General features: G+C 54.0%; 11 protein-coding genes and 1 non-coding gene across 12 annotated transcripts; 5 read left to right on the top strand and 7 right to left on the bottom strand.

Annotated features, from left to right (window-relative positions):
- Positions 1 to 163: 163 nt before the first annotated feature.
- Positions 164 to 1,308, top strand: HMPREF1541_00233 (uncharacterized protein; the record flags this gene model as incomplete). The annotated part of the gene is made up of 3 exons (XM_008712540.1): positions 164 to 247; positions 365 to 377; positions 428 to 1,308. 3 exons carry the CDS (start codon positions 164 to 166, stop codon positions 1,306 to 1,308), a joined length of 978 nt encoding a protein of 325 aa, XP_008710762.1.
- A 106-nt stretch (positions 1,309 to 1,414) lies between these two features.
- On the bottom strand, positions 1,415 to 2,676 carry HMPREF1541_00234 (uncharacterized protein; the record flags this gene model as incomplete). Its single annotated transcript, XM_008712541.1, has 4 exons — positions 1,415 to 1,839; positions 1,867 to 1,952; positions 2,046 to 2,271; positions 2,352 to 2,676. The coding sequence occupies 4 exons, from the start codon at positions 2,674 to 2,676 to the stop codon at positions 1,415 to 1,417; spliced, it is 1,062 nt and encodes a 353-aa protein (XP_008710763.1).
- A 2,727-nt stretch (positions 2,677 to 5,403) lies between these two features.
- On the top strand, positions 5,404 to 5,998 carry HMPREF1541_00235 (uncharacterized protein; the record flags this gene model as incomplete). The annotated part of the gene is made up of 3 exons (XM_008712542.1): positions 5,404 to 5,505; positions 5,560 to 5,878; positions 5,931 to 5,998. 3 exons carry the CDS (start codon positions 5,404 to 5,406, stop codon positions 5,996 to 5,998), a joined length of 489 nt encoding a protein of 162 aa, XP_008710764.1.
- Positions 5,999 to 6,092: 94 nt separating this feature from the next.
- HMPREF1541_00236 (uncharacterized protein) lies at positions 6,093 to 7,285 on the bottom strand (the record flags this gene model as incomplete). The annotated part of the gene is made up of 3 exons (XM_008712543.1): positions 6,093 to 6,440; positions 6,540 to 7,222; positions 7,276 to 7,285. 3 exons carry the CDS (start codon positions 7,283 to 7,285, stop codon positions 6,093 to 6,095), a joined length of 1,041 nt encoding a protein of 346 aa, XP_008710765.1.
- A 1,320-nt stretch (positions 7,286 to 8,605) lies between these two features.
- HMPREF1541_00237 (uncharacterized protein) lies at positions 8,606 to 8,794 on the bottom strand (the record flags this gene model as incomplete). The annotated part of the gene is made up of 1 exon (XM_008712544.1): positions 8,606 to 8,794. The coding sequence occupies one exon, from the start codon at positions 8,792 to 8,794 to the stop codon at positions 8,606 to 8,608; it is 189 nt and encodes a 62-aa protein (XP_008710766.1).
- A 1,981-nt stretch (positions 8,795 to 10,775) lies between these two features.
- On the bottom strand, positions 10,776 to 12,263 carry HMPREF1541_00238 (uncharacterized protein; the record flags this gene model as incomplete). Its single annotated transcript, XM_008712545.1, has 3 exons — positions 10,776 to 11,040; positions 11,087 to 11,845; positions 11,917 to 12,263. The coding sequence occupies 3 exons, from the start codon at positions 12,261 to 12,263 to the stop codon at positions 10,776 to 10,778; spliced, it is 1,371 nt and encodes a 456-aa protein (XP_008710767.1).
- A 2,122-nt stretch (positions 12,264 to 14,385) lies between these two features.
- On the top strand, positions 14,386 to 16,767 carry HMPREF1541_00239 (uncharacterized protein; the record flags this gene model as incomplete). Its single annotated transcript, XM_008712546.1, has 2 exons — positions 14,386 to 16,618; positions 16,667 to 16,767. 2 exons carry the CDS (start codon positions 14,386 to 14,388, stop codon positions 16,765 to 16,767), a joined length of 2,334 nt encoding a protein of 777 aa, XP_008710768.1.
- A 1,155-nt stretch (positions 16,768 to 17,922) lies between these two features.
- On the top strand, positions 17,923 to 19,550 carry HMPREF1541_00240 (alpha,alpha-trehalose-phosphate synthase [UDP-forming]; the record flags this gene model as incomplete). Its single annotated transcript, XM_008712547.1, has 2 exons — positions 17,923 to 19,322; positions 19,373 to 19,550. 2 exons carry the CDS (start codon positions 17,923 to 17,925, stop codon positions 19,548 to 19,550), a joined length of 1,578 nt encoding a protein of 525 aa, XP_008710769.1.
- Positions 19,551 to 19,980: 430 nt separating this feature from the next.
- Positions 19,981 to 20,814, bottom strand: HMPREF1541_00241 (uncharacterized protein; the record flags this gene model as incomplete). The annotated part of the gene is made up of 1 exon (XM_008712548.1): positions 19,981 to 20,814. One exon carries the CDS (start codon positions 20,812 to 20,814, stop codon positions 19,981 to 19,983), a length of 834 nt encoding a protein of 277 aa, XP_008710770.1.
- A 331-nt stretch (positions 20,815 to 21,145) lies between these two features.
- On the bottom strand, positions 21,146 to 22,353 carry HMPREF1541_00242 (uncharacterized protein; the record flags this gene model as incomplete). The annotated part of the gene is made up of 2 exons (XM_008712549.1): positions 21,146 to 22,026; positions 22,074 to 22,353. The coding sequence occupies 2 exons, from the start codon at positions 22,351 to 22,353 to the stop codon at positions 21,146 to 21,148; spliced, it is 1,161 nt and encodes a 386-aa protein (XP_008710771.1).
- Positions 22,354 to 22,632: 279 nt separating this feature from the next.
- HMPREF1541_00243 (uncharacterized protein) lies at positions 22,633 to 23,862 on the top strand (the record flags this gene model as incomplete). The annotated part of the gene is made up of 3 exons (XM_008712550.1): positions 22,633 to 23,175; positions 23,223 to 23,381; positions 23,428 to 23,862. The coding sequence occupies 3 exons, from the start codon at positions 22,633 to 22,635 to the stop codon at positions 23,860 to 23,862; spliced, it is 1,137 nt and encodes a 378-aa protein (XP_008710772.1).
- A 427-nt stretch (positions 23,863 to 24,289) lies between these two features.
- HMPREF1541_00244 lies at positions 24,290 to 24,405 on the bottom strand. Its single transcript has one exon. It is a non-coding gene; the product is annotated as a tRNA-Ser (tRNA).
- Between the last annotated feature and the right edge of the window lie 621 nt (positions 24,406 to 25,026).

The raw sequence follows: 25,026 nt of genomic DNA on the forward strand, positions 1-25,026 counted from the left end.
GTCCGCACTGGCGTTCTTGACCTGAGGAGGTCCTGGTCGGCTTCGCCCCCCGCATCACGCAGTCCCGAGTGCGCTTACAGATAGATATGCGATTAACATGTACAAAAGTCCGTCCTTTGTCCGACCCAATCCCTCTACCAAGTGGACGCGCGACTACCAGAGAATGGCTCTCGATCTCCCCCGACTGGAGACGACTGAGAAGTTGAGCACGAGTGTGATAAGGATATTAGGTGGTAATCCGAGCAAGGTGAGTCCAAGCATACCTTACGACTTCATAAATGTCCGAGCAAAGGCCTGGACAACTAGAAGATATCCACCTATTCTTTGAAAGACCCCGGCGCGCTGACACATTCCGTACAAACAGTTCACACTCCAGGGTATGCATCTATGCGCATTCACTGCCTGGCCGTGACTAACTCTTCCACAGGCTCCAACACCTACCTCCTCGGCACCGGCCCTGAACGCATCCTCCTAGACACAGGCGAAGGCCGAGACTCCTGGCGAGATGCTCTATCCTCAACTCTCAAATCCGAATCCTGCACCGTCACCACCGCCCTCCTCTCGCACTGGCACCACGACCACATAGGTGGTGTCTCGGCCCTACGAGCACTCCATCCTAACACGTCCATCTCTGTCCACAAGCACAATCCCACATACGATCCTGGAAATTCCCAGCTCGATACCTCCAAAATTAGCCCTATAACAGACGGCCAACGCTTCCGCACCCCCTCAGGCTTCGAAGTCCAAGCCCTACACACCCCAGGCCATACTACCGACCACATGTGCTTCGTCGTGACTGCCTCGGCCTCGGACCCCTCGGAAGTTGGCGCCATATTCACAGCCGACAATGTCCTTGGACACGGCACCGCCGTCTTCGAGGACCTCGCCACCTACCTCTCCTCGCTACACATCATGAAGGACGCTGTGTCTCGGTCCTCCTCTCCAGTCAAAGCCTTTCCAGGCCATGGTGCGGCCATCCCCGATGCCCTCGCCAAGATCAGCGAGTACATCGAGCATCGGCGCATGCGTGAGCAGGAGGCGCTGAACGTGCTCAAGTACGGGACACCCACGCCGCCACCGACGGAGGAAGGTAGTGAAGCCGCCGACGTGGGCGCGCTGGAGGTCATCAAGGGCAAGGAATGGGGAAGCATGGAGATGGTCAAGGTCATCTACCGCCACTACCCCGAGAACCTATGGGAGCCGGCAGAGAAGGGTTTGCTGATGGTGTTGGCCAAGCTGGAGGCCGAAGGCAGGGTCGAGAGAGGGCCGCAGGGCGGTTGGATTGTCCTAGAAAAAGCCGCGCTGTGAGCGTCCGGGACCAATATGCGCAACAGCGAAGTGTATAGAATAACCCAAACCACAGTGAAGTAAACAATAAGCATACTGACAGAACCAGTTGTTTGCCTGGCCCATCTCACCGATCTAATAATCCCTGGCGGCGTAAGAACTCTACCACCCCGTCACCCACGCCCTCCGGGCTCGGCGTCTTTGCGCACACGTCAGGCTCAAAGCCAAACTTGTCTCTCAAATGGTCCCTCGTCGTCGGCCCAATCGTCGCCACCACATATCTCCTCGTAGTCTTGCCCACCAAGACGCCCCCTTCTTCTTGACCCCACCTGTCCTGCAGGCCGTCCCTCGCCTTTCCCTCCCCATCCAGGAAACCCAGACATCTCAACATGGCCTCACAGCCCTGCGGACTAAAGACCACGACAACCACCACCGCCATCTTCACTTCCTCCTGGCCCCATCGACTCACCAGTCCGGCAAACTCCGTCTCGAACGCCTCCCTCACCCCCGTCGAATACACTTCCCACTCCTCAACCCCCACCCTCCTCCCCTCTCTTACGCCACCGCCCACCCACTCACTCTCCCCCTCGGCCTCCCCCAGCACCCTCGGAATGACATCACGCCTCACCTCCCCCACGAGAAACAACAACGGCCGCTTACACAACCTCTCATCCCCGCGCTCCATCCTACTACGCGCGTACGTGCCGCTCGCGGGTCCCACGAGGGGGATGAAGGGCAGGCGCGGGGCTTCGTAGTACGTGAAGAGGCGGTGGGCGTGCAGGGCGTTGTAGTGGCGGAGGATGTAGGAGGCGAGGGCGGCGCCGTTGCCGGTGTGGGCGCCGAGGATGGCGGGGTGTAAGGATGCGAGGGTACAGGAGGGGAGGAGGGCGTTGAGGGAGCGGGAGGTGGCGGGGCCGACGACGTAGAGGGGGAAGGGGGTGTAGGGGGTGGGGGTCGAGGGGGCGTCGTTGGTTCGTGGGGGGTCTCGGTCTGGGGCGTGGGCAGAGCGTTGTTTAGCGAGAGGCTTACGAGCAGGGGCGGAGGTGAGGGGGGGATACACGTACCAATGCTTCCATTACCCTGATGGTCCGTAGATTCGCGATCGAGCTTCCGCACAACGTCGCTGAAACCCTCGACGGCGCGCTGGCTGGTGAAGATGATGCCGCCGTACTGCTCTGTCAGGCGGCCGCTTCGAAGCAGGTCCTCCAACCGTGACAAATTCGCCGTGTTCGCTCGGTGCTCCAGCACGGGCACGAAGCGGGGCTCAAAATATGTAGAGCGTGAGCTCGACGAAGTGTGCTCGGGGACAGAGAGCTGGGAGAAGTACTCTTCATAGCCGTCCTCTGGCTGGGATCGGGTTTTGAGAAGGAAGACGGGGATTTTGGCCATGGCCACCCGGGAGGGTTTCTGAGCCGAGCAAATACACGCGCCGCGACCGCTGACGCCTGTCCTGAGGCGATAAAGAAAGGCCGTGGCTTTTCCGGGAGGGCGAGGGTCGAGGTTGTGGTTCGGTCTGACCGTAGCCCATTCCTTGGTGGTCGCCCGGGGATTTTTGCTTGCACTTCCCCAGCCAACTCAGCTGATCCACTTCTTCACTTACACAACAGAGAATATTCCAAGTCCCTGATATCGTCGGCCGGGTCGTCTCCTCATGTATGTTGTTTATGTTCTGGTGTGCAGATGCGACCCAAGTGTGAGGAAATGAAATATATTCGCTGTGAAAAGATGATGTGATGTCATTGTGAGACTGGAGTTTATATTCACCAGAAGGCTGAAGCCCCCTATCTGCGCAGCTATTGCGCCGTCTTTATCGCCCGACTCACAACAACGAGGTGTGGATGCCCCAAAACGCGATGGGGCCTAGTTTACAGACATGAGGTTGCATAGCCAAAATGATATTCCTCCAGAAAACCCCCATGACAAGTTATTGTCCACCTGGGTCCTTGCTGTATCGTGTTCAAACCCAGCCGTGGGCAGGTACCGTCTCGAAGCTCTAGACCGCGGGTGGATGGTCGGAGCGAGCTCTGATTGTTGTGAGAAGAATTGAAGGGCTGAGCTGCACCTTGACCGACTGAATTCTGCCCACAGCTGTCTCCATCATGCGGCACAGAGTTTCAACTGTTGGGCAGCAAAAAAGGGTCGAAGCTCCGAGGTTGTCTTCATGCAGCGGACTCGCTTCGCATATATATTCAAGCCAAAGCGACACAACATCGATGCACGGCCGCAGTCCAAAAGGACGAGGTCGACACTCAACCAACCAAGCAGGGAGCATCCCTTCCTCCCTTCCTCGCGCCGCAGCCGTCTTGTGTCAGATGCACGATGACTTCGTGGGATGAACAGACCACGCGACCATACCATGACATGTTGCAATGGGCGAGTTTAGCAACAAGAAACGATTGAACAAAGCATCGTTGGGAAAAGCAAGCCCGTCCAGACTGTGACGCCGCATCCGCTGTCAATCGCACGGGCGACTGCAGAAACGGATCACCTTTGGGGAATCAGGCCTTGTCGGCTCCGTGTGCCACGGTCGCACACCCGCATTTTGACAGTTTTGACGGCTTGTGAGACAGAAGCACTGGCGAGCCTGCTGATTGTCAACTCGACGTTGGGGCAAGCAGCGGTACATTGGCTGGGCGAATGTCATGCCACGTTGTTAGTGCTGTCCCGAGGGCGGGCGTAGCAAACTGCAACCAGAGGTGTGTGTCTTGCACCGTCTGTTTCCTGCATACAAAAGAGCCCGATGTTCTCGCGAGTCGTGGCGTCTCCATCGGTCTTTGTCCTATCAGACCTGCAGTCGTTAGAAAGAGCGTCCGGTGTCTGACGGCTACTGTGGTCGAGTGGCACTCTTCAAGGTGCTGTTGGACCAGAGCCAGTCTTGCATGTAAAAGGGCTCGAGGGGCAGACTCCGGAAGTTCTGGTGCCTGCGAGGACCTTGAGGACGACTGATTCGTGTTTGCTTTGCGGCACGGTATGCTGCCACGGCCTGCCGCTAACGGGGGTTCAGGTTGTTTGCTCTTCCTGCGCCTCATTTCTCCAACCAACCAACCAACCAACCAACCCGCGCACCGTTGCCCGCGATGTGGACGGGTTGTATTCATCGTTGAAAATCCACGGTCAGTTCCCAGTTCAGCGAGCTAATCCATGGACCGTGGCAGCCTTGCGCCGGCGCTTGTCGCACTGCAGCTGTCATATTGCAACTTTCTTTTCCCCAGCGTCCACTTCTGTGCTCCTAACATTCCCCCCCGGTCCTTGACCAATTCGGGGAATAAATTGTCTCGCCCCTATCCAGGCCATCGGAGCTAGTATGGACGTTGAGCGATGAAGGCGGATTGCGCATTGCGCTCGGGTCAAGCCAGTTGCTTCCCCCCGGCCAGAAAATAGAGTGTCATGCCACAGTTCCTATGCACGCGGAATGCTATGTGACAAGTCGCACCTTCGTCACAGCAAATCCACACAAGGACGATCTGCAGGTGTGGATGTGCCGGTAGAAATTCACTTACAGACCGCTTGTGCAATGATGCTTTGCTCAAGCGAAGCAATCCCCCCCCCCGCGACATTGGGGCCGTGTCATTCCCCGTTCCGCTTCGAATCAGCCAACCGACACTGCAAGCATGATGGAAGCAACATAGCTTGCCAAATAGACCATGCCACGAGGGAAAAGGGAGCCTCGCGCGGACAGCGGCAGGCAGTACGGTACGGTCGAATCCACAATTATGCTAGGTACATGTTTGTGACACCCAGAGGGAACAAAGATTTGAAGGAAGCCTATCTGAAAGCCGGCCGTGAGCTGCCTGCGGGCGGCGCGCGGGCAGTCTGATCATTTCCACTTATCAGGCGTAGGGAGGATCGAGATTTGAGAAGAACAGTCAAGGCCCCAGCTGCCTAAAGTGAGTGAAGTGATCGATTGCGGCAGAGCGGCTGCTCCTGAGTGGATGGTCGGATTGTTTGCTGCTGCTCGAGCCTTGTCAGGGTGCAGCTATATAGACCATTCAATTCCAATTGACAGTCAAAACGCCTGTGACACTCCGCCCATTGTGCTCACAGACTCTGTATCATACTGCACATACCTCTTTCGGCTTTCTTTTCTCGTCCGAGTTTCTCACCGCCATCGCAGCCATGCCACCCGTTGGACCACGAGCGCCCAAGGAAGAATTCATGCGCGCTTTGAACCTCAGCACCACTGACCCGCACCACGAAGGTTACTACCGAGCCATGAGAGTAGGTGATGAGCCTTGAGGACCAAACTACTCATTCGGCTGACGCGAGGCTTAGGACGAAGCCATCACGGTGTACAACAGACTACAGGCAGACCGTAGCAACCTTCTGGATCCTCAGCAGCAGAACCGGAGCGTTCAACCACCCTTCTTCTGGCATCACATCAGACCTGATCGTCGTCGGGAAGCCATCATCGAGACATGGCAGCAGGCCAGACCAGGCACAGTACAGCGAAGACTGTTTGACCATGGTTCAACCGATGGCGAACACTCTCCGAACTGGGTGACCCTCTGGCTGCTTTACAGCGTCTTCCGTTCCAGAGATGTGCGCAACAACCGCAATCGTCGGGCTGGAGATAGCGGCAGTGGTGGCGCAGGTACGTTTGATCTGTATGTGTCTGAAGCGTCGAGTTGCTGACATCGATCAAGGACACAGTGGCGGTGGTGGGGAGGCTAAAGTGTATGATCCTGCCAGAAACGCATATCGGCCAAGATGATGGCGAGCTCGCAGCCTGTTGAGGCTGGTCTGGATCGGGTCCCCGGCGCGGTGCGACTTTGATTGTTACCGTTCGACATGTGACAGCAGTACACTTAATCATCTTCATCATCCTCTTCGCCTTCTTTGCTCTTGTTCTTGGTTCCGTTGTTGTTCTTTCGCTCGTCACGCAGAGCCTTTGTAACCTTTTCGTCTCCGCCTTCATCTTGGGTTTCGTTCCAATCCACATCGTACTCGGAAGCCACAGCCTTGATCTCTCTTCGCATGGCATTGGCTTCTTCGAGATATCCCTCCCAATCCTGCAGGCTGAATCCTTTGGCCTGGTATAGCTTATTCTGGCGTGCACTCACGGTAATATTGAGAGCTGAACGGTAGGAGACTTCCCGATTGTGCCATAGAAACCACATGTAGCCTCCAATTAAGGTCGACAACCCCACCAAGTACTGCAGACGTTAGCGATCTTGGCAAGGAAAGCGAGGGGTTGGGGACGATGGCGGGACTTGGATGGACTCAAGCCAAATGGTGCATGGGGAGGGACGTACTGTGACCGGCTCCATGACATCCCATCCAAGATCAGTCTCGAACGTCAAGCGGTAGACAATATACCAATATCCAATCAAACCACCACATCCAGCGAGTGCAATTCGCTGAGCTCCCCTGTGCGCTGCCTTGTCACATTCCTCCTTGATGGCGGCCAATTTGGAGATCTTCCTGGATGTCCGGCGGAGTCGCTGTCGTAGATAATAGGTACGGTCGTTGAAGGAGGGAACAGCAACTTTGATCACTCCGGGGCTGCCTTCGATTTCAACCTCGAATTCCTTTGCGCGTGCTGCATCGCGTATGAAGTCTCCTATTTCCGTTGACGGTGACCATCGAACGAACTCTCCCTCATCTTTACCTTCGCCTTCCCGTCCGGCGCCGCTGTAGCTCTGAACGCTGCCATCACTGCCACCACCACCCTCGGTATCTGCCTTTTTCCTCGGCTTGATCTCATCGTCTTTCGCTTCCATCGCTCGAAAGGTCACGCTTCTTGTTGTGCTCTTGGAATCTTGAGGATCTGGAGGTGGCAGCTCGGCCTGGATTAATCGCTCTAGATAGGAGAGCGGTTGTTGGGGGTGTACCAAGAGCGCAAGAGGAGCCACATCTTTCCGATCCGTGTTGTGGTCGACGGTGGACAAAGGAAGCACAAGTTTCAGAAGTCTCGAGGGTGTCGTCAACAGCTTGCCTGTGAAGGTGAGCCAACATTGGTACGAGGGCGGCCCGCGATATATGGCCTACCTTTAGTCATGGCGCCGGCCGAGCGCTGGCGGCGCACTGGTGGCTGGTCAACACCTTCACGATGCCAGGGACGCTCTTGCTGTCGCTTCTTATGATGTTCAACTTCGGCATCGGGTTCTGAGAGCTCGTCTGCGTTCGCTTTCTCGTGTAAGCTACGCGCTCGGGCCTCGGACGTTATATGCCTGCGGTCTTGCGGAACACGACACGGTATGGAAGGACGCTGTGGATATGCATAGGGTTTGACCGTAAGAGATCGTGCGTTTTGCCCAAGTGACAAATGCAACAAACGCGAAGATCGGGACGGCACGCCAGTAAATAACGCGCACTTGAGGGAGGCAGCCATCGCGAAGTGCGTCAGCTACGGACAAAGAAGCTGGAATTCAGTGAGACGACGCCCTCCGCCTGCGAGGTACTCATGACACGGATGCTAGGATGGGGAGGGCCGTCCATAGACTAGTACTACTACCGTTGTGATGCGTTAATTAGGGGCTTGCTGCGCCTTCTACCATCGGCTCGTGACGACTTCCCAGGTTTCTACTGCTCCGCGTACTTTCCTCATACGTCATTTCGAGCCTCAACACTGGTGGAGTCCATCTTCCTCCGCCCGCACCAATCAAAGAAACTTGGCGACCAGCCGTCATCATGGTCACCCGAGGGAACAAGAAAGTCGATGAGCTACGGAGCAGACATGTACAATCAAGGAATCAAATTAGGCCTCGTTCCGAAGGGCCCTCTACATGAAATATTTGGATCTGTTCATATCATCCAATGCTTGTTCGTTCCTGACACACCCAAAGTCGATGGTTCGTAGTCTTGAAAAATCAGCGGTAATGCGGAGTGTGAATCGCTTGCTAAATTTGACACTGTACAGTTGCCTGTGGACCGCTCGTCTAGCAGATTTTGGGAAAGAAGAATGGGAAACAACCGGCCGTGAACATGCTCTCGAGTCATCAGTCATTCGTGTCGTTGCGTGATAGTCGTCAAATCGTCTGAGATGCACCACGGTTTACCTCATGTTTCGTCGTGGTGAGGATTCGGTCAATACCGACGTTGGTGGTGTCGGTTGTAGTTCGTGCTGTGCCGAGAAGAGGTACTTTCGACGCTGCTGCCACTGTAGCGGGCAGAGCGAACCGATGGGGGCGCTGGCCGGCGGGTACCGAAGTCGGGGCTGCTTCCTCCGCTTCGACTTCCCACACTATCACTAGCGTAGTGATATGCACCGCCTTCCAACGAAGAATTGCTGTCTCGGTTGTTGTGCCTTCCAGAGCCGACGGGAACAGGATTGCCTTGAATGACTCCGTCATGGGCAAAGCCGGTAGGGTACATGCCATCATTGGCAGAGAAGCTCCGGCAAATGTTGAACGCTATCAACGCTGCGGCCTCTCTTGCTGTCTCCTGAGAGGATTGGACGTGAGGGGTCTGGTATTCTCGGTTGTTGACCCTCACGATGCATCGGTATCCACCGCTGCTGCTGGGAGATACCGAATACTTGGGCTCCGGCCAGTGACGGCGCTGGCATAGACCTGATCACATTCAATGTTAGCACCAACATATCGCTTATGGCCACAGGCATTAGGCCATAGGCAGGAACGAGTCGCGAATGGTCCAGTTCAGCAGCCGAACAACAGCTGTTCGACAAGGATAGCTTTGAAAATGAGGCTCAAATGCAAGGCGGAAGTAAGCCACCAAGGAGACATACTGGACAGGTAGTGACAATGCAGCATTTTGGATATTGCCGCCCAAAGGGATGATACAACAAAGCCAGACTTGGTCGAATCTCACTGGCCGAGGGCTGACACCTTCAACACCAAGCCAGAAATCAGACAAATTTCCTGTGCTGTGTGAAGCGTTTCTTTCAGAGATTCCGACACTCCAAACACCACATGGTATTACTTTCATATAAATTGCAACGTGGACATTGAGTTAGTGCTTGGGAGCGCGAGCTTCCATCATGTGTGCTCGACCAATATATGACACGCCATTTGTTGTGCGGGCCTTTGACCACCTGCACTGACAGCACAGCAAAGTGGAATAAGCGGCAGCTGCGTGGGGCAGGCCCAGAATTTCCACTGTGGCCAAAAAGCGTCTCTCATGGCGCAAGACATTGGCTGGTCGTCTGCAGAGCAGGAAAGACTTGTTTTTCGGGACGTGTTAACACGGTTGCTGCGCTGGCAGCAATTTTCACCAGTGCTGCAGGCTTGACGTTCGGCCGCTGGAGCTGCGCCTATCAAGACCAATGCCGATGTAGATCCAGACCTCAAAGCTGATTCGTGAGGGTCCAGAAAACATGCCGATGACCCATGGAGGCCCATGTTTCTCTGCTGCACATCATCAGTCGTAAAAGCATGTTCAAGCAAGAGGGGCTTGACCGGTCCTGCGACCTTTTCGCAGAGACACGTTCGTTGCAGCATGTCATTGTTGTTCTCGAAGCCCGTTCCAAACTGCCCTCATGCATACCAGGGTGGGGCAGTGCGCTGGCTACGCACGCGGAGGCCGAGCTTTTCTCCCAGGAAGCTCGAGCACAGCTCAACTAGGAGCGCCCCGGGAACGATGACTTTGGATTCCGAAACATACAATCTCAACATGCGCACGGCTAGCGAAATCTCTCACTTGCGGCGGCCGATGCCCGTGACAGAGTTCTGGGACCTGAAAATTTGAACATTCTGCTACACCTCCGACGGGCAGCAAGCTTCGTAGCTCTGGACCGCAATTGCCCTCAAGCGAGGTGGAGACTGGCCTTTGAGGGAGTCTTATGCAGGAATGTGTTGTCAAGTCCAATGGTACGCCGATTCGCGAGGAGGGAGTATCGGCGGAATAAAGGCCCAGGTTGGACAAGGACCATGCTCCAAGCGCCGTACTTGTAGGCACACGGGCGAATCTGGCTGTAGCAGCATGGGAATCGTAGTCTTTGTTGTGTTGGCTGCCCAATACCCTATATAGTTGTCTCCAGTATATATGTGCCACTGGTACCGTGACCTCGTCGCAGTGCAGGATGGCCGACTTCATCACACAGTACGCTCGATCACAGGTGACAAGAGCGGGGACCGGAGGGACGACAGTCGCGGTTCCTGGTGGGTGAGGGGCGCGCAGCAAGGCGATTACTCGTGAAAGCTCGGGGGCCACGGTGCTCTGCACTTTAGAGTGCTTAAGCGTGCAGGTAAGCCCACATCTTATGCAGCTACAACTGGCACTTGCAAAGTTGGCGAAGCTCTCTCCTCGGCATCACGCCCCATCGAACGGTCGTTTGAATGAGATGCTGAGCAACAGAAAAACAATCCGCCAACCACGAACACGAATGAGTACGTTATTGATGCAGGATGGTGAAGACTTGCTCAACGCCGTGTCTTCAGACACCGATGTGGAGCCTTCTACATCTTTCATCGCCTTGGTGGTGCCGCACGCCATCGTGCCTGTCGATCCTCAGACATCTCAACAATGTGTCTTTGCGGTAGTGAGTACTACTCCTCCTGCTGGATCCCAACATCCACCGCGGCAGAATACTACCAGGGTTGCTGCCCACTCCACTGGCGTAGCCCTTCTACGGAATGATGAGGAATGGCAAAAACCGGGTGCATCGGCTTCACGTCCGTACCGTCGTCGAAAGCCGCTGGATTGGACTCGGAGTGGCTGGTACGCTTTTCGGCCACCCTCCACGAAAATGCGCTGTCAAATTGACTGATCTCGTCCGACGCCTGGTAATAGTGGAAGTGCTTGGTTGTGCTAAGACCAGACAGTGTGTAACAAGTATGGTAAGAATCCGGTCGCCTATGCGGGTTAGCGATGATTGACCGGCATCATCACGCAGTCTTACTTTGAAGGCTTGTCTCTCAATCCGCCTGGAGTAGCTTGGCAGCAGCATATGATGTAGCGTGCGAGGCCCTCGGAGCTATACAGATCGCCTGCTCCTGGATTCACGCCGTGACCATCGTTTGAAGAACTTCCACTGAGTGCCGCTTGAACTAAGGGCCAGCAGTTACCGAGCCAGTGACTGTAGCATCCATCAACAAGCTTGTTCGTCCGACCTGCAAGACCTCCTTCAGGTGCGTACTGACGGGAGGACATCCAGTAAATCAGAGCATCCAGATCTAGATAACGTCTCAAAGTCTTGTCCGGCGGTCCTAGAAGGCAAAGGCAGCCGAGAGCGCAAAAGACATAGGCACCGTGTGCCTCGTTACCAGGAGTCCCGGAAATTCCGCCCTCGTACGTCTGACATCGGGAAATGTATGTTCCCAGTCTGTCATTGAATGTCTTGAGCCCGGCGTCTCGAGCGGGGGAGTCGGGTGGAAGTTCGATTGGTAGCGACAGCAGGGATATGACAATCAGGGCGCAATATGCGCCTCTCGTATCTTTCTCGCCTCCCTCAGAGATCTGGAAAGCCCCATCCGCTTGCTTCAATCGGCCAAGCCAATGCCACATCGCTCGGCGGTCAATCATTCGATATGCGCTCTCGCCGCCGGCAAGAGCTATGCTCAACAGGGCACCGTACGTAGTAGCGAGGTGTGAATCGTGGCCATGGCCACCTCCAAACCCACCACTCCTATTCTGCAGGGGATAGAATGTTGACATCACCCTAAGTAGTCAGTATGGTGTGAGGAGCCCAATCCGCCACATGATGCGCACTGCTCATGGGCACGTACTCACCTCTCCCGCATAGGCATGACATCTTCACCCAAGAAATACAAAGCCATCAGGCCCCAGTAAACGAGCCATGGCCGGCTAGCATCCAATCCGACATAGGGGGCTGGGAACACAGACAGGTTCTCGTGCAGAAAATCAATATGGTCCTCTTTCCGCAGCTCAGGTAGGCCAAACTCATTGAAGTCAAAGGGGCTGCGAGTTGGGTCGCCGGCCGCGCGAAGCAATGGTAAGCACTCCTCTAAGGTCTTCTGCTGTGCTTCTGAGGTTTGAGTCGTCAATTCATCCTGCAGTGGTGGAGGTGTCAGGAAATGATGTGGCACAAGCGCAGGGAAATCGTCAACCGCAGCCATGGAGATTTGAGAACTTTGTCTAGGCGTCGAGTCTGGGGAAGACGGCCTGGGACTCTGACGTGGAGATCGAGGAAACTTCCTGACCATGCGAGCACGTGCCTGGTATCGACGCATGGGTCAGGTCACTGCACTAGTCAACTTGTTGACTGTGACGGTCGGCACCACTTTCCCTTGGACGCTGGCTAAGTGCTGTAGCCACCGCGCACGAATCCCTTAAGCATACCTAGTTCGTACTCTTCTTACGATGCGCGGCTCTGGCGAAGCTACCCAGCAAAATAGATAGAAGGGCTTTGATGGTAAAGCTGATTGATATTTCCTTGGTAGGTGTTTTCGGGCAACCAGACAATGACATCATCTCAGACACCGGTATGGACTGACCTGGCACCTCGACATATATACTGCTAAGCATTGAGCATCTTGGACATACATTAACGAGACTTGATACTTTAGGTTCCGTTGTACGTTGAGAGTCTCAAAAGGAAAATGTCTATAACGTAGAAGCTGGTGACAATGTTCTCTCTAGCCCGATAATAGAGCGATCAGAATTACTGCAACCTCATTCTTCGTTGAGAGACTGACTAACAACCCACGCAACACTTCGCCGTCTCGTCATAGGTACAAGACCTGAAAGTAAGGGACGGGACATAGCGGTGACGGTGGCACCAAAGAAGACGGTGAGCGATCTAAACTTCCGGCATTTCACAGAACGGTCACTGCAAGTGACAGCGGGAAGCTCAGGGGAACGTCTTCGAACGTCGATGACAGCGTTGCTCCCTTGGAAGAGCGCATTTCGTGCTTTGAGAAAGCGAGACGAACGGGGAAGCATCCTCACCGCCTATCGACCTGATACACGCCATGTCAAATTTTGAGTGCGCACTCGGGCGCGGCGCACACCGGCGAACTTAGGCTCGTTGGGCTGTTTGACTCTTGCATTCATTGTCAAGCATTATCTTCAGGGTACACAACACATTGTTCATGGATGCTGTAGATATGTTGTAGACAACAACGAAAGTAAGAAGCGACGGAAGGCGTCGCCGACCTAAGGATGAGTGGGCCAGCGCACGAGCCATGGGATCCAATGACTTGCATGAGGCCAGCAGCGCAGGGGCCATGTCTAGCCAATGACTCGCCATGCATTGTCTCAGCTGGTGGAACAGTAGAACGGTGAGGCAGCTCGGTCATGCAGGAGTCTGGCACGACAATTTGCTGGTCAGAGGGCCGTCGTCTCACCCAGCTGCAGCTTCTGCACTACCGTGGGCGACGGGCCCTGTGAGTCCGTGAGCCCGTGCGCCGCAAATTGGAACACCCAAGATGCCATCACAAACCCCAGGGGTAGGTCTGTCTAGGACAACGCGTGCAACGGCATGATCGCTGCCCGGGGACATGGCTCTTTCAGACAGTTCCTTGCGACGAATTGTAAGCCCTGGTCTTGTCAGTGGTGGCGCAAGCTGGACCGAAATGGCCGAGCGTAAGCAGGCAGTCAAGGCCCCTTGTACCCACGTTCAGAGGCCGTTCCGGTGCTCGTAGGCAACGTGCTCTTGAAATAGTATGACACCGTCTAGTTAATCTCAAGGGTTGGGACCCGTCGAGCAGCCGAGTCCTTGCTTGAGGGGGACATGTTTGCATAGCGGCTTCGAAGGTGGGGGAATACTATTACGATTCGCGATAGGCTTTGTGTGCAGTAGCATTGCGGCTAGTCGGCTCTCAACCCAATCAAGGTATCTGTCTGACAAACAAGCACCCGGCCAGCACGGCGGCTGGGCGAAGTGCGGCAAATCGCCAGCGAGCATTCTGCACCGCTTCCCTGCCCGCTCCCACCGACTCGTAAAGCCCAGACCGTGGGTGGCAGGACTGGCCCAGAGTCAGCCAAAAGTCCCCGCCTTCGTGGGTGCGGCTTTACCGCCGATCCTGCACCTCGCTGCACCACTTCACCGCTCTTTTCCCTCATCTCCAGACAATGCCACTCCTGCTGTGCTGCCCTTCTGTCGGTCTCTCCTCCTCCATCCAGCTTCTCAGCCCAATCTAACAGCTGAGAAGTTGTTCTTGTCACCACGCCAGAATCTTTCGCAGAAGCACATACTTGTCTAGAGGCTCGTGCTGACGGCCTTATCCATCCAACACTATGGCCGGCATTGGCCTAACGCATGATGATCTCTCCTACGATTTCGACTCGAGAAACCCTCAGTACCTTCGAAGCGATGCATGGCAGGTCCCAATGAATCAGGTACATACGCAGTCAGACCCACGCCGTGCCGTTGCTCCAATCCAGACAACACAGAACCATGGCCTGCGACAGACGCCTACCGCCGAACACCCGATGATGGAAAGCTGGCGATACGGCCAGCAGCAACAAGCCCAGTCTCAGCAACATCACCAACAACATGCCATCCAGACCCAGTCACAACAGCACCAACACACCTCGCATCAGATCGATTACACCTCATCACCACCCTATGACATTCCCTATAGCAATGTCTACACCTCGTTGCCAATGGGTCATCCCCAACTTGCCATGGTACCTGTGTCCCAATCTCAGATGATACCAGTCGACCAAAACTACTTGACCATGGACGGCGGTATTGAAGGCATGCCACAAAATTGGGCTGAATTCCATAGCGAATTGATCCACTACTCGACCACTGATGTTGGCTTGGCCGTCTCGCCATACCACCAGCAGACCAACTCGCCGACTGGTTCCCACCTCGAGGTCCTGTCGCAACCGAGCTCGAGTGACGAGGCAGGATGGACAATGGTCGAGGCAAGGCACTCTTTCGACTTCAACGAACCCCACTACTTCGTTGACCCCAATCAAACCGTGCACAACAGGACTCTATCTGAATCGTCGTACTCGGACCTAGACCAGCAATGCGGTACCTTCATGTCCAACCTCGACATGGGCCCTGCCCAAGCGGTCTATTCCCCGACTACCCTGTCAGACAGCGATTATGAATATACCCACCATGTACATCGTCTGTCCGTCGATCACGGCAACAACCAGGTTATGTCTATCAATCCCTCTGCGATGGTCCAGCCGATTGCGATACCTTCCGCCGAGTCTTCGTCTCCCATTAGGTCCCCTGGCTCGCAAGGATCCGCCGGCTCTCCTGGTAGGAAGGTTCAGCGGAAAAGCCTCATCGCTGCCAAGGGCACAGACAAAGTGACAAAGAGATCCTCCACCGGTGGCAAGCCTGATACCGAGAAGCGCGTTGGTCGCAGAAAGGGACCTCTTCGCCCGGAGCAACGGAAACAGGCCAGTGAAATCCGGAAGCTCCGAGCATGTCTTCGATGCAAATTCCTCAAGAAGACCTGTGACAAGGGTGAGCCTTGTGCCGGCTGCCGACCGTCGCACGCTCGTCTTTGGCAAGTGCCCTGTACCCGTATCGATATCAAAGAGATTGGATACTTTCTCAAGGACTGGAAATTTGACTACGAGCGACACATTTCTCTTGGCTTCTCCGTTGGCAACATCAAGGGGTTCTCGGATACCGAGACGACATTGTGGGTCACTCATGGCTATGGCCACTTGCTCCCTGTTACTGCTCGCGAAGTGTATGTTCGCGATGAGAACTGCCTGAAGATGGATTGGATGGAGGCCAACCGTGACCCCAGTGGCTATGAAATCTCTACTGCGAAATTGTCGGCCGGCATGGAAGGCATCTCGACTACCATGCTGTCAGACTACCTGGATCGCCACATCGACGGGACCGGAACATTCGAGAACTTTGTTGACGACTACTTCGAGGGCACACCCTTCTTATCGCAGATGCTGAAGACAGCGTACCGCTTCTACTTCCGCACCGGATCCAAGATCATCAAAAAGGCACTGAAGCTTATGCTTGCATACAATCTGACACTCCACATCACCATGGTGGAGGGTGTTCCCGACGAAGAAGGTCTCATTGGCAAAATCGAGGAAGAGACATCGAGATTCTATGGCAAGACCATGGCTCCCGTCATGATCAATTTCCAGATCAAGTGTGCCATGGCCGACATGTGGCGCGAGCTGCATAAAGACGTCCTCGAAGAGCTGTCGTCGCTTTACTCGAGCGTCTACAGTGGCGACAAGCTGAAGAATTGGCCAACAATCTTCATCCTGGCTTCGGTCCTACTCGCGGTCTGGGAGTGCATGCAGTTTGATTGCCACTACCGTGTGCCCGACAACTCGGCAGTGGAGAAATTCTGTAATGACATGGAGACGACCCCAGTCGGCGTCATCATTGGACTCTTCCAGGCCATCTCTCAGAAGCTTCCTGCCCTGATTGACTGGGACACTTCCAAGCATCACACTCTGCTTGGTTCCAACAACGACGTTTGCAACACCATGAGTGAAGTGCGCGAGCATGTTGGCCGATATGGTACGTTGATCTTGTTTCTGACCCCTCACAATGCTAACGAATAAACAGAAGCCTACCTGCGCGGTCGTCAAGATGCCAAATTCGACCGAAAAGATTTTGACTCTCTTTCCAACAAATTTCTCTCACGACTCGTCATTCGGGCGCAATAAGCACTGCGCCCTTGCCTTCGCACAAAGCGAATAGGCCATCCACGATTCAACGGCCATCGTTATATGATTATGAGATACCATGCCCCTGATTTATGATCGAATCCAGACTAGAACGACGAATGGACTACGACCTTATGCAGCGACGAGCGCATCACTCCTCTGTTTTCGACAAATAAGTTTGATTTATATGGCAGCGATTTTTACTATGTTTTAGCGAGCATCTGGAAGCATACTCACGAGCTCTGCAATGGGTGGGATCTCGGTGGCAGGGGTGGGAAATAAGGGGCGTGGGAAAGCTAGGGTCGAAGATCCTGGGTCGGTCTGTATCAGACACGACCTCGAAGTGGCATCAGGTGGAGTTGGAAAGAAGCATGCGAAAGCGTTGGATCTTGTCTACCTACATATTGCAACGCTTGTTGAGTGGCTGAACCACGTCGGGCAAGCAATTGAGCTCGTTCAACTCTGTTCAAGATTACCAGAGTTCGAATTCAATGTCACTAGAATCTACTTCTCAACTCTTTACTTCCACCGCAGTTTCCAGGATGCTTTGTTCACTGGCATTGGAAGAGTTACCCACTGCTCTGCCCTGCTGTACGAGTTGCCTCACTCCAGCCTGTAACACTATCGTAATCTTGGCAGTCACCGCTTTCCCGTTAAGCCAACTTCCTTCTTTTTGCAACAAAGGCCTTGACATTACTGTGTCCAACCTTTCGATTCTTCCTCTACTGACTGTATCATAGTCTGGGCCCACTCATCTACGTGGAGCTTGTTACCAGATCAAAAACATCTTGACGTCCTCAAACCTCATTGTTACCAAACAGCGGCACTTTTGCTAGTCAAAGGCAATCACAACTTCAGACATTCTGCTTCTGCTTAAGGGCTCCAGTGGTCACCTCACAATTCTTTCACACAGCTGTCACCCATCACCTCTTGCATCAAAGGCTGTGTGTCATGCGCCTGACTTAGATATATTTACTAAAACCACTCTTTCACTCGGCAACTCCGCTTTGAGCACGCTTTATTATTTCTGCGTCCAACCCCACGGAAACGTTAGTTGACTAGCACTTCTGTTCAGCCACCACTACGAAGCGTCGCAATACTGTGCGCCCGAGTTTACTTTTCGCCTTATCGACTTGCCAAATACAATCGTCTGCCATGCCTTCTGCAAGTGAAGAGACCCCTAAGCAGGAGCCCCGACTCCTCGTTGTCGCTAATCGACTGCCTGTCACGGTCAAGAAAGGAGCGGACGGCAAATATGAGTACTCAATGTCCTCGGGAGGCTTGGTCTCCGCCTTCAGCGGGCTTGCAACATCCATGAGCTTCTTATGGTACGGCACTCCCGGTATGGAGATTCCCGAAGAGGATGTTGAAGAGGTCACCAATGCGGTCAGGGAGCAGGACAACAACTTCGAATGCATACCCATCTTCATGTCCAACGAAATCTCCGACAAGCACTACAATGGCTTCTCGAACTCTATCATGTGGCCCCTGTTCCACTACCATCCCGGTGAGATCACCTTCGATGAGGATGCCTGGGAAGCCTACACCGAAGCCAACCGGATCTTCGCCAAGCAGATTGTCGGTCAAGTCCAGGATGGCGACCTCATCTGGGTACAGGACTATCATCTGATGCTTCTGCCACAGATGTTGCGTGAAGAGATTGGAACCACAAGGTCTAACGTCAAAATCGGCTTCTTCCTGCACACCCCTTTCCCCTCAAGTGAGATCTACCGGATCTTGCCCGTCCGGAACGAAATTCTCCTGGGCATTCTGCACTGCGACTTGATCGGCTTTCACACCTACGACTACGCCAGGCACTTCCTCAGTAGCTGTTCACGCATTCTCAACCTCACCACCACTCCAAATGGTGTCGAATTCAACGGCCGCGTCGTTAGTGTCGGCGCCTTCCCAATCGGTATCGAGCCTCAAAAGTTCCGTCAGGCGCTGCAAAAAGAGAATGTCAAGAAACGCATCGCTGCTCTAGAGGACAAATTCAGAGGAGTCAAGCTGATTGTGGGCGTCGACCGGCTAGACTACATCAAGGGCGTACCGCAAAAGCTGCATGCTCTTGAAGTCTTTTTGACGGATCATCCTGAATGGGTCGGTAAGGTTGTCCTAGTGCAGGTTGCCGTCCCGAGTCGGCAAGATGTCGAGGAGTACCAGAACCTGCGAGCCGTCGTTAATGAGCTTGTTGGCCGCATCAACGGCAAATTTGGCACCATCGAGTTCATGCCTATACACTTCATGCACAAGTCAGTCAACTTTGACGAGCTTGTCGCCTTATATGCTGTGTCTGATGTCTGTCTTGTCACCTCAACCCGAGATGGCATGAACTTGGTTTCATTTGAATACATCGCCACTCAAGAGAAGCGTCATGGCGTCTTGGTGCTCTCCGAATTTGCTGGAGCTTCTCAATCACTCAACGGTAGTGTGTCGGTCAATCCTTGGAATACTGACGAGCTTGCCAATGCCCTTCAAGACGCCGTTACTATGAGTTCCGAAGTTCGCAGTGCCAACTTCGCGAAGCTCAGCAAGTATGTCAACAAGTACACTAGGTAAGCTTCCTCTTCTGAAAGCTCGATATCTCTCGACTAACCCCGTCCAGTGCCTTCTGGGGTACATCTTTCGTCGAGGAGATGAAGCGTATATCGGCCCATGGCGAGAAGAAACTCAAGCTCCGTCGTGCTTCCCTTGCGCGAGCGCCGAATACTGAAGGACATGAGGCCCCCCAACCGGAAATGAACGGCGAGGCCAAAGACGTACAGATTGATGGCCAGGCTTGAAAGGTTGCCGCGAGCTAGACCAGATGCTCGACATATGTACGACATTTACGTCGCCGACATTGGTTTTTGAGAGCCTTGCAAGGCGTTCTCTGAACTTCTGTGCTTCCCCAGCGCGCATTTGCAGAAGCACGGCATGATGGTATGAGAGCACGAAAGCGTTACGCAGGCTGTTGCGGAGTCAGGAGTCCTGGGGATAAGACAATAGATAGAACTATGGGCATAAATTAACGAGCCTCAAAGGCCGTCGGCCTCCCATTCTATTGTGTTTGTACAGTTTCTCTCTATGCATCAATCTCCAGTCTTGCCTCCATCCACCAGGTTCGGCGCCAGCCCTTAACTAGCGGCACTCGTGCCACGGACTGGCACGTAATTTTCACAAAATCCCACAACCAGCCCGAAATCGATCATCTCGCGCGCGCTCTCTCTCTCTCTACACAATCGCTTCTTGCAGCGTCGTCGTCGTTCCGTGCCTCAATACACCCTCTCGAACCTGCACACCCTCCACAATACTCTTCTTCTTCATCGTCTCCTTCCCCGCCACCGCCGCCGCCCGCTCCGCCATCCTCTCCCTCAACCCCACCCCAAACGGCGTCACCACCTGCCTCACCACATACCGCACCCTCACCCGCTTACTCGGCTTCCCATCCCCCTCTCGCCTCCTGCCCTGCAAACGCTTCCCCTCCGCCAGCCTCGCCCACCTCTTCGCCTCCAGCTCCGTCTTGACGGCGTCGCGCTCCGCGGCTTCGCCGGGCGTGAAGGCGCTGTAACGGATGATGTCACCGACGCGCAGCAGCGAGTACGGGTCGTGCACGAGGTCGTGCGTCTGCGTGAGGAAGGATTTGCGGAGGTGGCGTGAGGGGAGGGAAATCGTGCGCGTGGCGTGCGCGGTCGAAGCGTGGAGGGAGGTGACGGTGGCGGTGAGAAAGGGGCCTGGCGTTGTGGAGGGGTTGGGGGCGCGGGAGAGGAGGTCGGCGGCGGAGAGGGGTTGAGGAGGGGAGGATTGGGTGGGTGCAGGTGCAGGTGTTGGTGCTGGTGTGGTTGCTGGATTTGTGGGGGACTGAGAGGTGTTGTGTTCGCGGACGGCGCGAGTCGTGGTGAAGGAGCGGATGTTTTGGCTCGCTGATGGTTTGGTAGGCTGCGATATGCATGGCGTTGACGAAGGTCGCTTGGAAAAGGTGGTGGTGGTGCTCTGGTTGAGCGGCCGGGAGACCTGCGCGCAGGCGCGGCAGATTGAGGTAAAAGTGGTTTTGGACCTCATGGTCATTGTTTTCAAGTTACTGTGGACTTGATGTTGAAAGCGATATGCTTGCAATGAAAGAAGTGTACTTTTTAGGGAGCAGAGAATTGGTACAATCTGGAGCTTGATGTCCTGGAAATTCGAGTCGCGTGCGAGGCTGCAGAACAGCCTCGTGGTTGCGGGCGGATGGCCTCATCGATTAGAGCAACGACAATGAGGGCGAAGCAAGCTTTTAGTAATGCTATCTAGCCTGAATCATCTCTACCGATGTGACCTTGATATGTCTCACAGCACCCCCGGGAATCCTCCCGGTCACTGTCGACGCCGTTACTCCGATGCTAGATCAGTGAAGCTGAATCTAAGACGCCCAGACATCTTTGCCAACACCCTCAATCCAATGACCCAAGTCATTGACATTGCTATCCCACTCCTTCAACCGCACTCTCATACCTTCAATCTGGCTCCGCTCGAGAACCTTGGGTTGGACCCAGTTGATCTTCGCGATCCCAGCTACCTGATCAATCTTTCCTCGCAGCAGACCGAGACTCAGAGCTTTCATGATGAGATGCTCAATCTCATCTGGCTTGACCTGAGTCTCACGACTGATGGTGTCGAAGGTCATGGCTCGATCGTGAGGTGGTCTTTTGAAGACCAGCTCTGTCAACGCAGCCAGAGAGATCTTCTGGTAGAGGAACTGCTTGTGCGAGGCAAGCTGTTCGTCTTTACCAAGATTATTTGACAAGCGGTCAAATGTAGCCAGGTCTCCTCGGTTGAAGGCGAAAAGCAGGTCTCTTAGCCATGACTGAGAATGAGGGGCTTTGAGAGCATCTAGAATTGGATGCAGCAGCAGCTCGCCGAAGTTGTAGATCTCATTCGACACCAGAGCTGCTATCGAGAGGTTATAGGCCCGGTGCTGCTGCTGTTCAGAGTTTAGGTCGGAATCGGATATACAAGCGAGATAGAGGAGTGAGTTGCGATAGTAGGAAGTGTAGTCGCCCTTGGTAGAGAAGTAGTCGGCGTTGACACGGTAGAAAGAGGCATGAACAACGTTTTCCACAAAGTCGAATTTGTCAAGCGTCTTCTGTGCTTGATCTAGTTGATCTCGAGCCTTGACTGCTTCATCCAATCTCAGGTAGACGCTTGCTAGCTCTGTGGTAGCATAAACGTGGGCTTCTTCGGACTCTGGCGTGTCCACGCGCTTCGCAAGGGCTTCGAGAAATTCTCTTCGCTCGTCGTCATCTGGAAATATTAGTCTGTCTGAACCAGTGGATGGAGAGACGACCTACTCTGGCATTGTTCAGAGGCAACCAGAGCCAATTTGACCAACTTCAACTGGTTGATCTTGTCCGCGAAACTGATGATGAAGGTGTTGTAGATTGGCAATTGCTGTGATTTGCTTTCGGGCGTAGAATAAAATTCCAGTAATTGATCTGTAAGCTGATGCCATAGTTTGCGCTCCCATAGGTCCTCAAACGTTAGGAATAGATGCTGAATGTCTGCGGGAGCCTCATCTCGCTGCTCGGCGAGGAAATTGGAGATCGTTTCCGGATCTACAGCTTTCGACATGATGACGGAGTAGAGTTATCGGAAGGGAGGAGACGGATTGACCAGATCGAACGAAGAGTTGTGGAAGGACTGGAGTGGCCGTCGACCATGCGCAGGCAAACCAAAGAACGCGACTGAGGCTCCGCCGTTCCTGCAGGAATGCCAAGCCCGCATCTCAGAGCTTCCCCCAAATGACATCGAGTCTCGACCGACGTTGTTCCTACTTGCCGCAGCTCTTACATGGTCTGATTTTACGTTCACTACCGACCTACCGAGGCGCCTGTGGGTGCTGCCACCATCATGCACACTGGTCAAGCGACGATGTGCGCTGTGCGCACCGCCCGCACATCCCTCAAGCCCCATGTCCAGCGCCGAAACCTCCAAGATATAGCTATCAGCCGGACGGGCAAACCCATCATAAGAGTGCAGGGCGGTAGATCGGCACTCGGAGGAAACACAGCGACAGTCTTCGGAGCTACAGGTTTCTTGGGACGCTATATTGTCAACAGATTGGCGAGGGTAGGATGTCAGGTTGTGATCCCTTACCGTGAGGAGATGGGCAAGCGGCACCTTAAAGTCATGGGAGACCTAGGACGTGTTACCTTCATTGAATACGATCTCAGAAACACTGCTTCAATCGAAGAGAGCGTGCGCCATTCCGATATTGTCATCAATCTGGCCGGCAAGAACTACCCTACCAAGAACTTCAGCTTGCACGAAATCAATGTGGAGGGCACCGAGAGAATAGCAGAGGCTGTTGCAAAGTACGATGTAGACAGATTCATTCAGGTCTCGTCATACAATGCCAGTCTCGATTCGCCGTCAGAATTCTTCCGGTCAAAGGTAAGGTGACAACTACATCGGGAGATACAGTGCTGATCTCTCTCTAGGCTCAAGGAGAACAAGTCGCTAGGACCTTGTTTCCGGAGACTACCATCGTCCGGCCCGCTCCATGTTTTGGTTTCGAGGACCGACTCCTTCACAGACTAGCCGGTGTCACAAACTTGTTCACGGTCAACCATATGCAGGAGCGATTCTGGCCTCTCCATGTAAGAATGTTTGACCATCTGCAGATATATGCTGACTGATTAATAGGCTATTGACTTTGGTGCTGCGCTACAAAAGATCGCGTATGATGATACCACTGCCGGCGAGACCTTTGAGCTGTACGGACCATCTAACTACAGTATGTCTGAGATCGCAGCTCTGGTCGACCGCGAGATTCTTAAGGAGCGTCGGCACATCAATCTACCTAAGAACCTGCTCAAGCCAGTGGCCTACTACCTCAACCGTCTGCTCTGGTTCCCAGTCCTATCCGCAGACGAATTGGAGCAGGAGAGCCTTGATCAGGTTATCGACAAGTCAGCCAAGACGATCAAAGATCTGGGCATTGAACCTGCTGAGCTTTCCGAACTGACATATCACTATCTCCAAGACTATCGCAGCAGCAGTTTCTACGACTTGCCCCCCGCAACCGCGAAGGAGAAGCGCGAGGAAAAGAAATATCTGCATGTCATTGACGACCAGTAAGCAGAGGGCGAGCATTTCCCTGGTGGTAGATTGCAGTTAACGGCGAAGTCGACTAGAAATTGTACATAGCCAAAACCAGATTCGAGCATTATTTGAATGCTTCAGTACTTCATCGTATAGAGGAACCGGTTATCCTCAAAGTACAGACTATGACAGGTTTCTTGTAGACTCTTACGAATCATGGAACTGGGTTATTCGAGCATGCTGATTACCTGTCGCATCTAGCCACTGCCCTGATTCGCCATGCTGTAACACTACCAAGTAGCACGGATGCGGCAAATATGGCTCCGCCAGGCTGCCGTAGCATAGTTCCACCGCACTTCCGCACCAAAAATACGGCTTGACCCTTGTCCCACACCATCTCTCCGCCCTCACATTGTGTCAAAAAGCTATACAGCTCTACCAGCGAGCCAAAAAGCAATTATGTCGTCAACGACAGGGTTCGAACCTGTGCCTCCGAAGAGATATGATAACTCGAAGTATTACTGCCCTTGAGGACAGCCAATTCAAGTCATACGCCTTAAACCACTCGGCCACATTGACTTGCGTATTTAAGAGGCACGGATCGATCCCAGCATTTGCGCTGAGCCTGAAGAAAAGAATGAGATTTATGTGTCTCATTCGTTGACATTTTAGGCTTAAGTTTTGGGGTAAATTGTATATATCTCTGATGTCTTGCTGGCCGAGTGAGGGCGCCATCCAGCTACCCGATTAGGGGTCATCGGCGCTCCACACGCCTTAGAGTACTGCCAATTCTGGGGCTTTGTATGCCTCCGCAGAGCGACATTATAGGCAACTGGGAGCTGCGGCTCCGTCACTCGGTCGGAGGCATGTATCCAAATCAACGTTCCGACTGGACACCGGTTGCGCAACCTGACAAGCTATAGTCCAACTGTAACGCGACATCTGCTAGACGCACGACATGTGCCGCAGATCAAGAATGATGTGGAACAATGATGATGGCGACGGTCAGGTGTTCAGATGACTCGTCCAGGCCGATCCCCAGATCTGGCGCTATCCCAGATCCGTCTCACATAATGACTCCAACCACCAACCTCACCCTCGCAGCGATCCGAGACCTTGCCTCCGCTATCCTCCCACCTGCGGTCTTTAAGAACTACAGCTATACCTTCTACCAATCTGTCAAACCCAATAATCGACACG

The sequence above is a fragment of the Cyphellophora europaea genome, assembly GCF_000365145.1.
Source record: "Cyphellophora europaea CBS 101466 unplaced genomic scaffold supercont1.1, whole genome shotgun sequence".
In the NCBI taxonomy this organism is placed as follows: domain Eukaryota; kingdom Fungi; phylum Ascomycota; class Eurotiomycetes; order Chaetothyriales; family Cyphellophoraceae; genus Cyphellophora; species Cyphellophora europaea.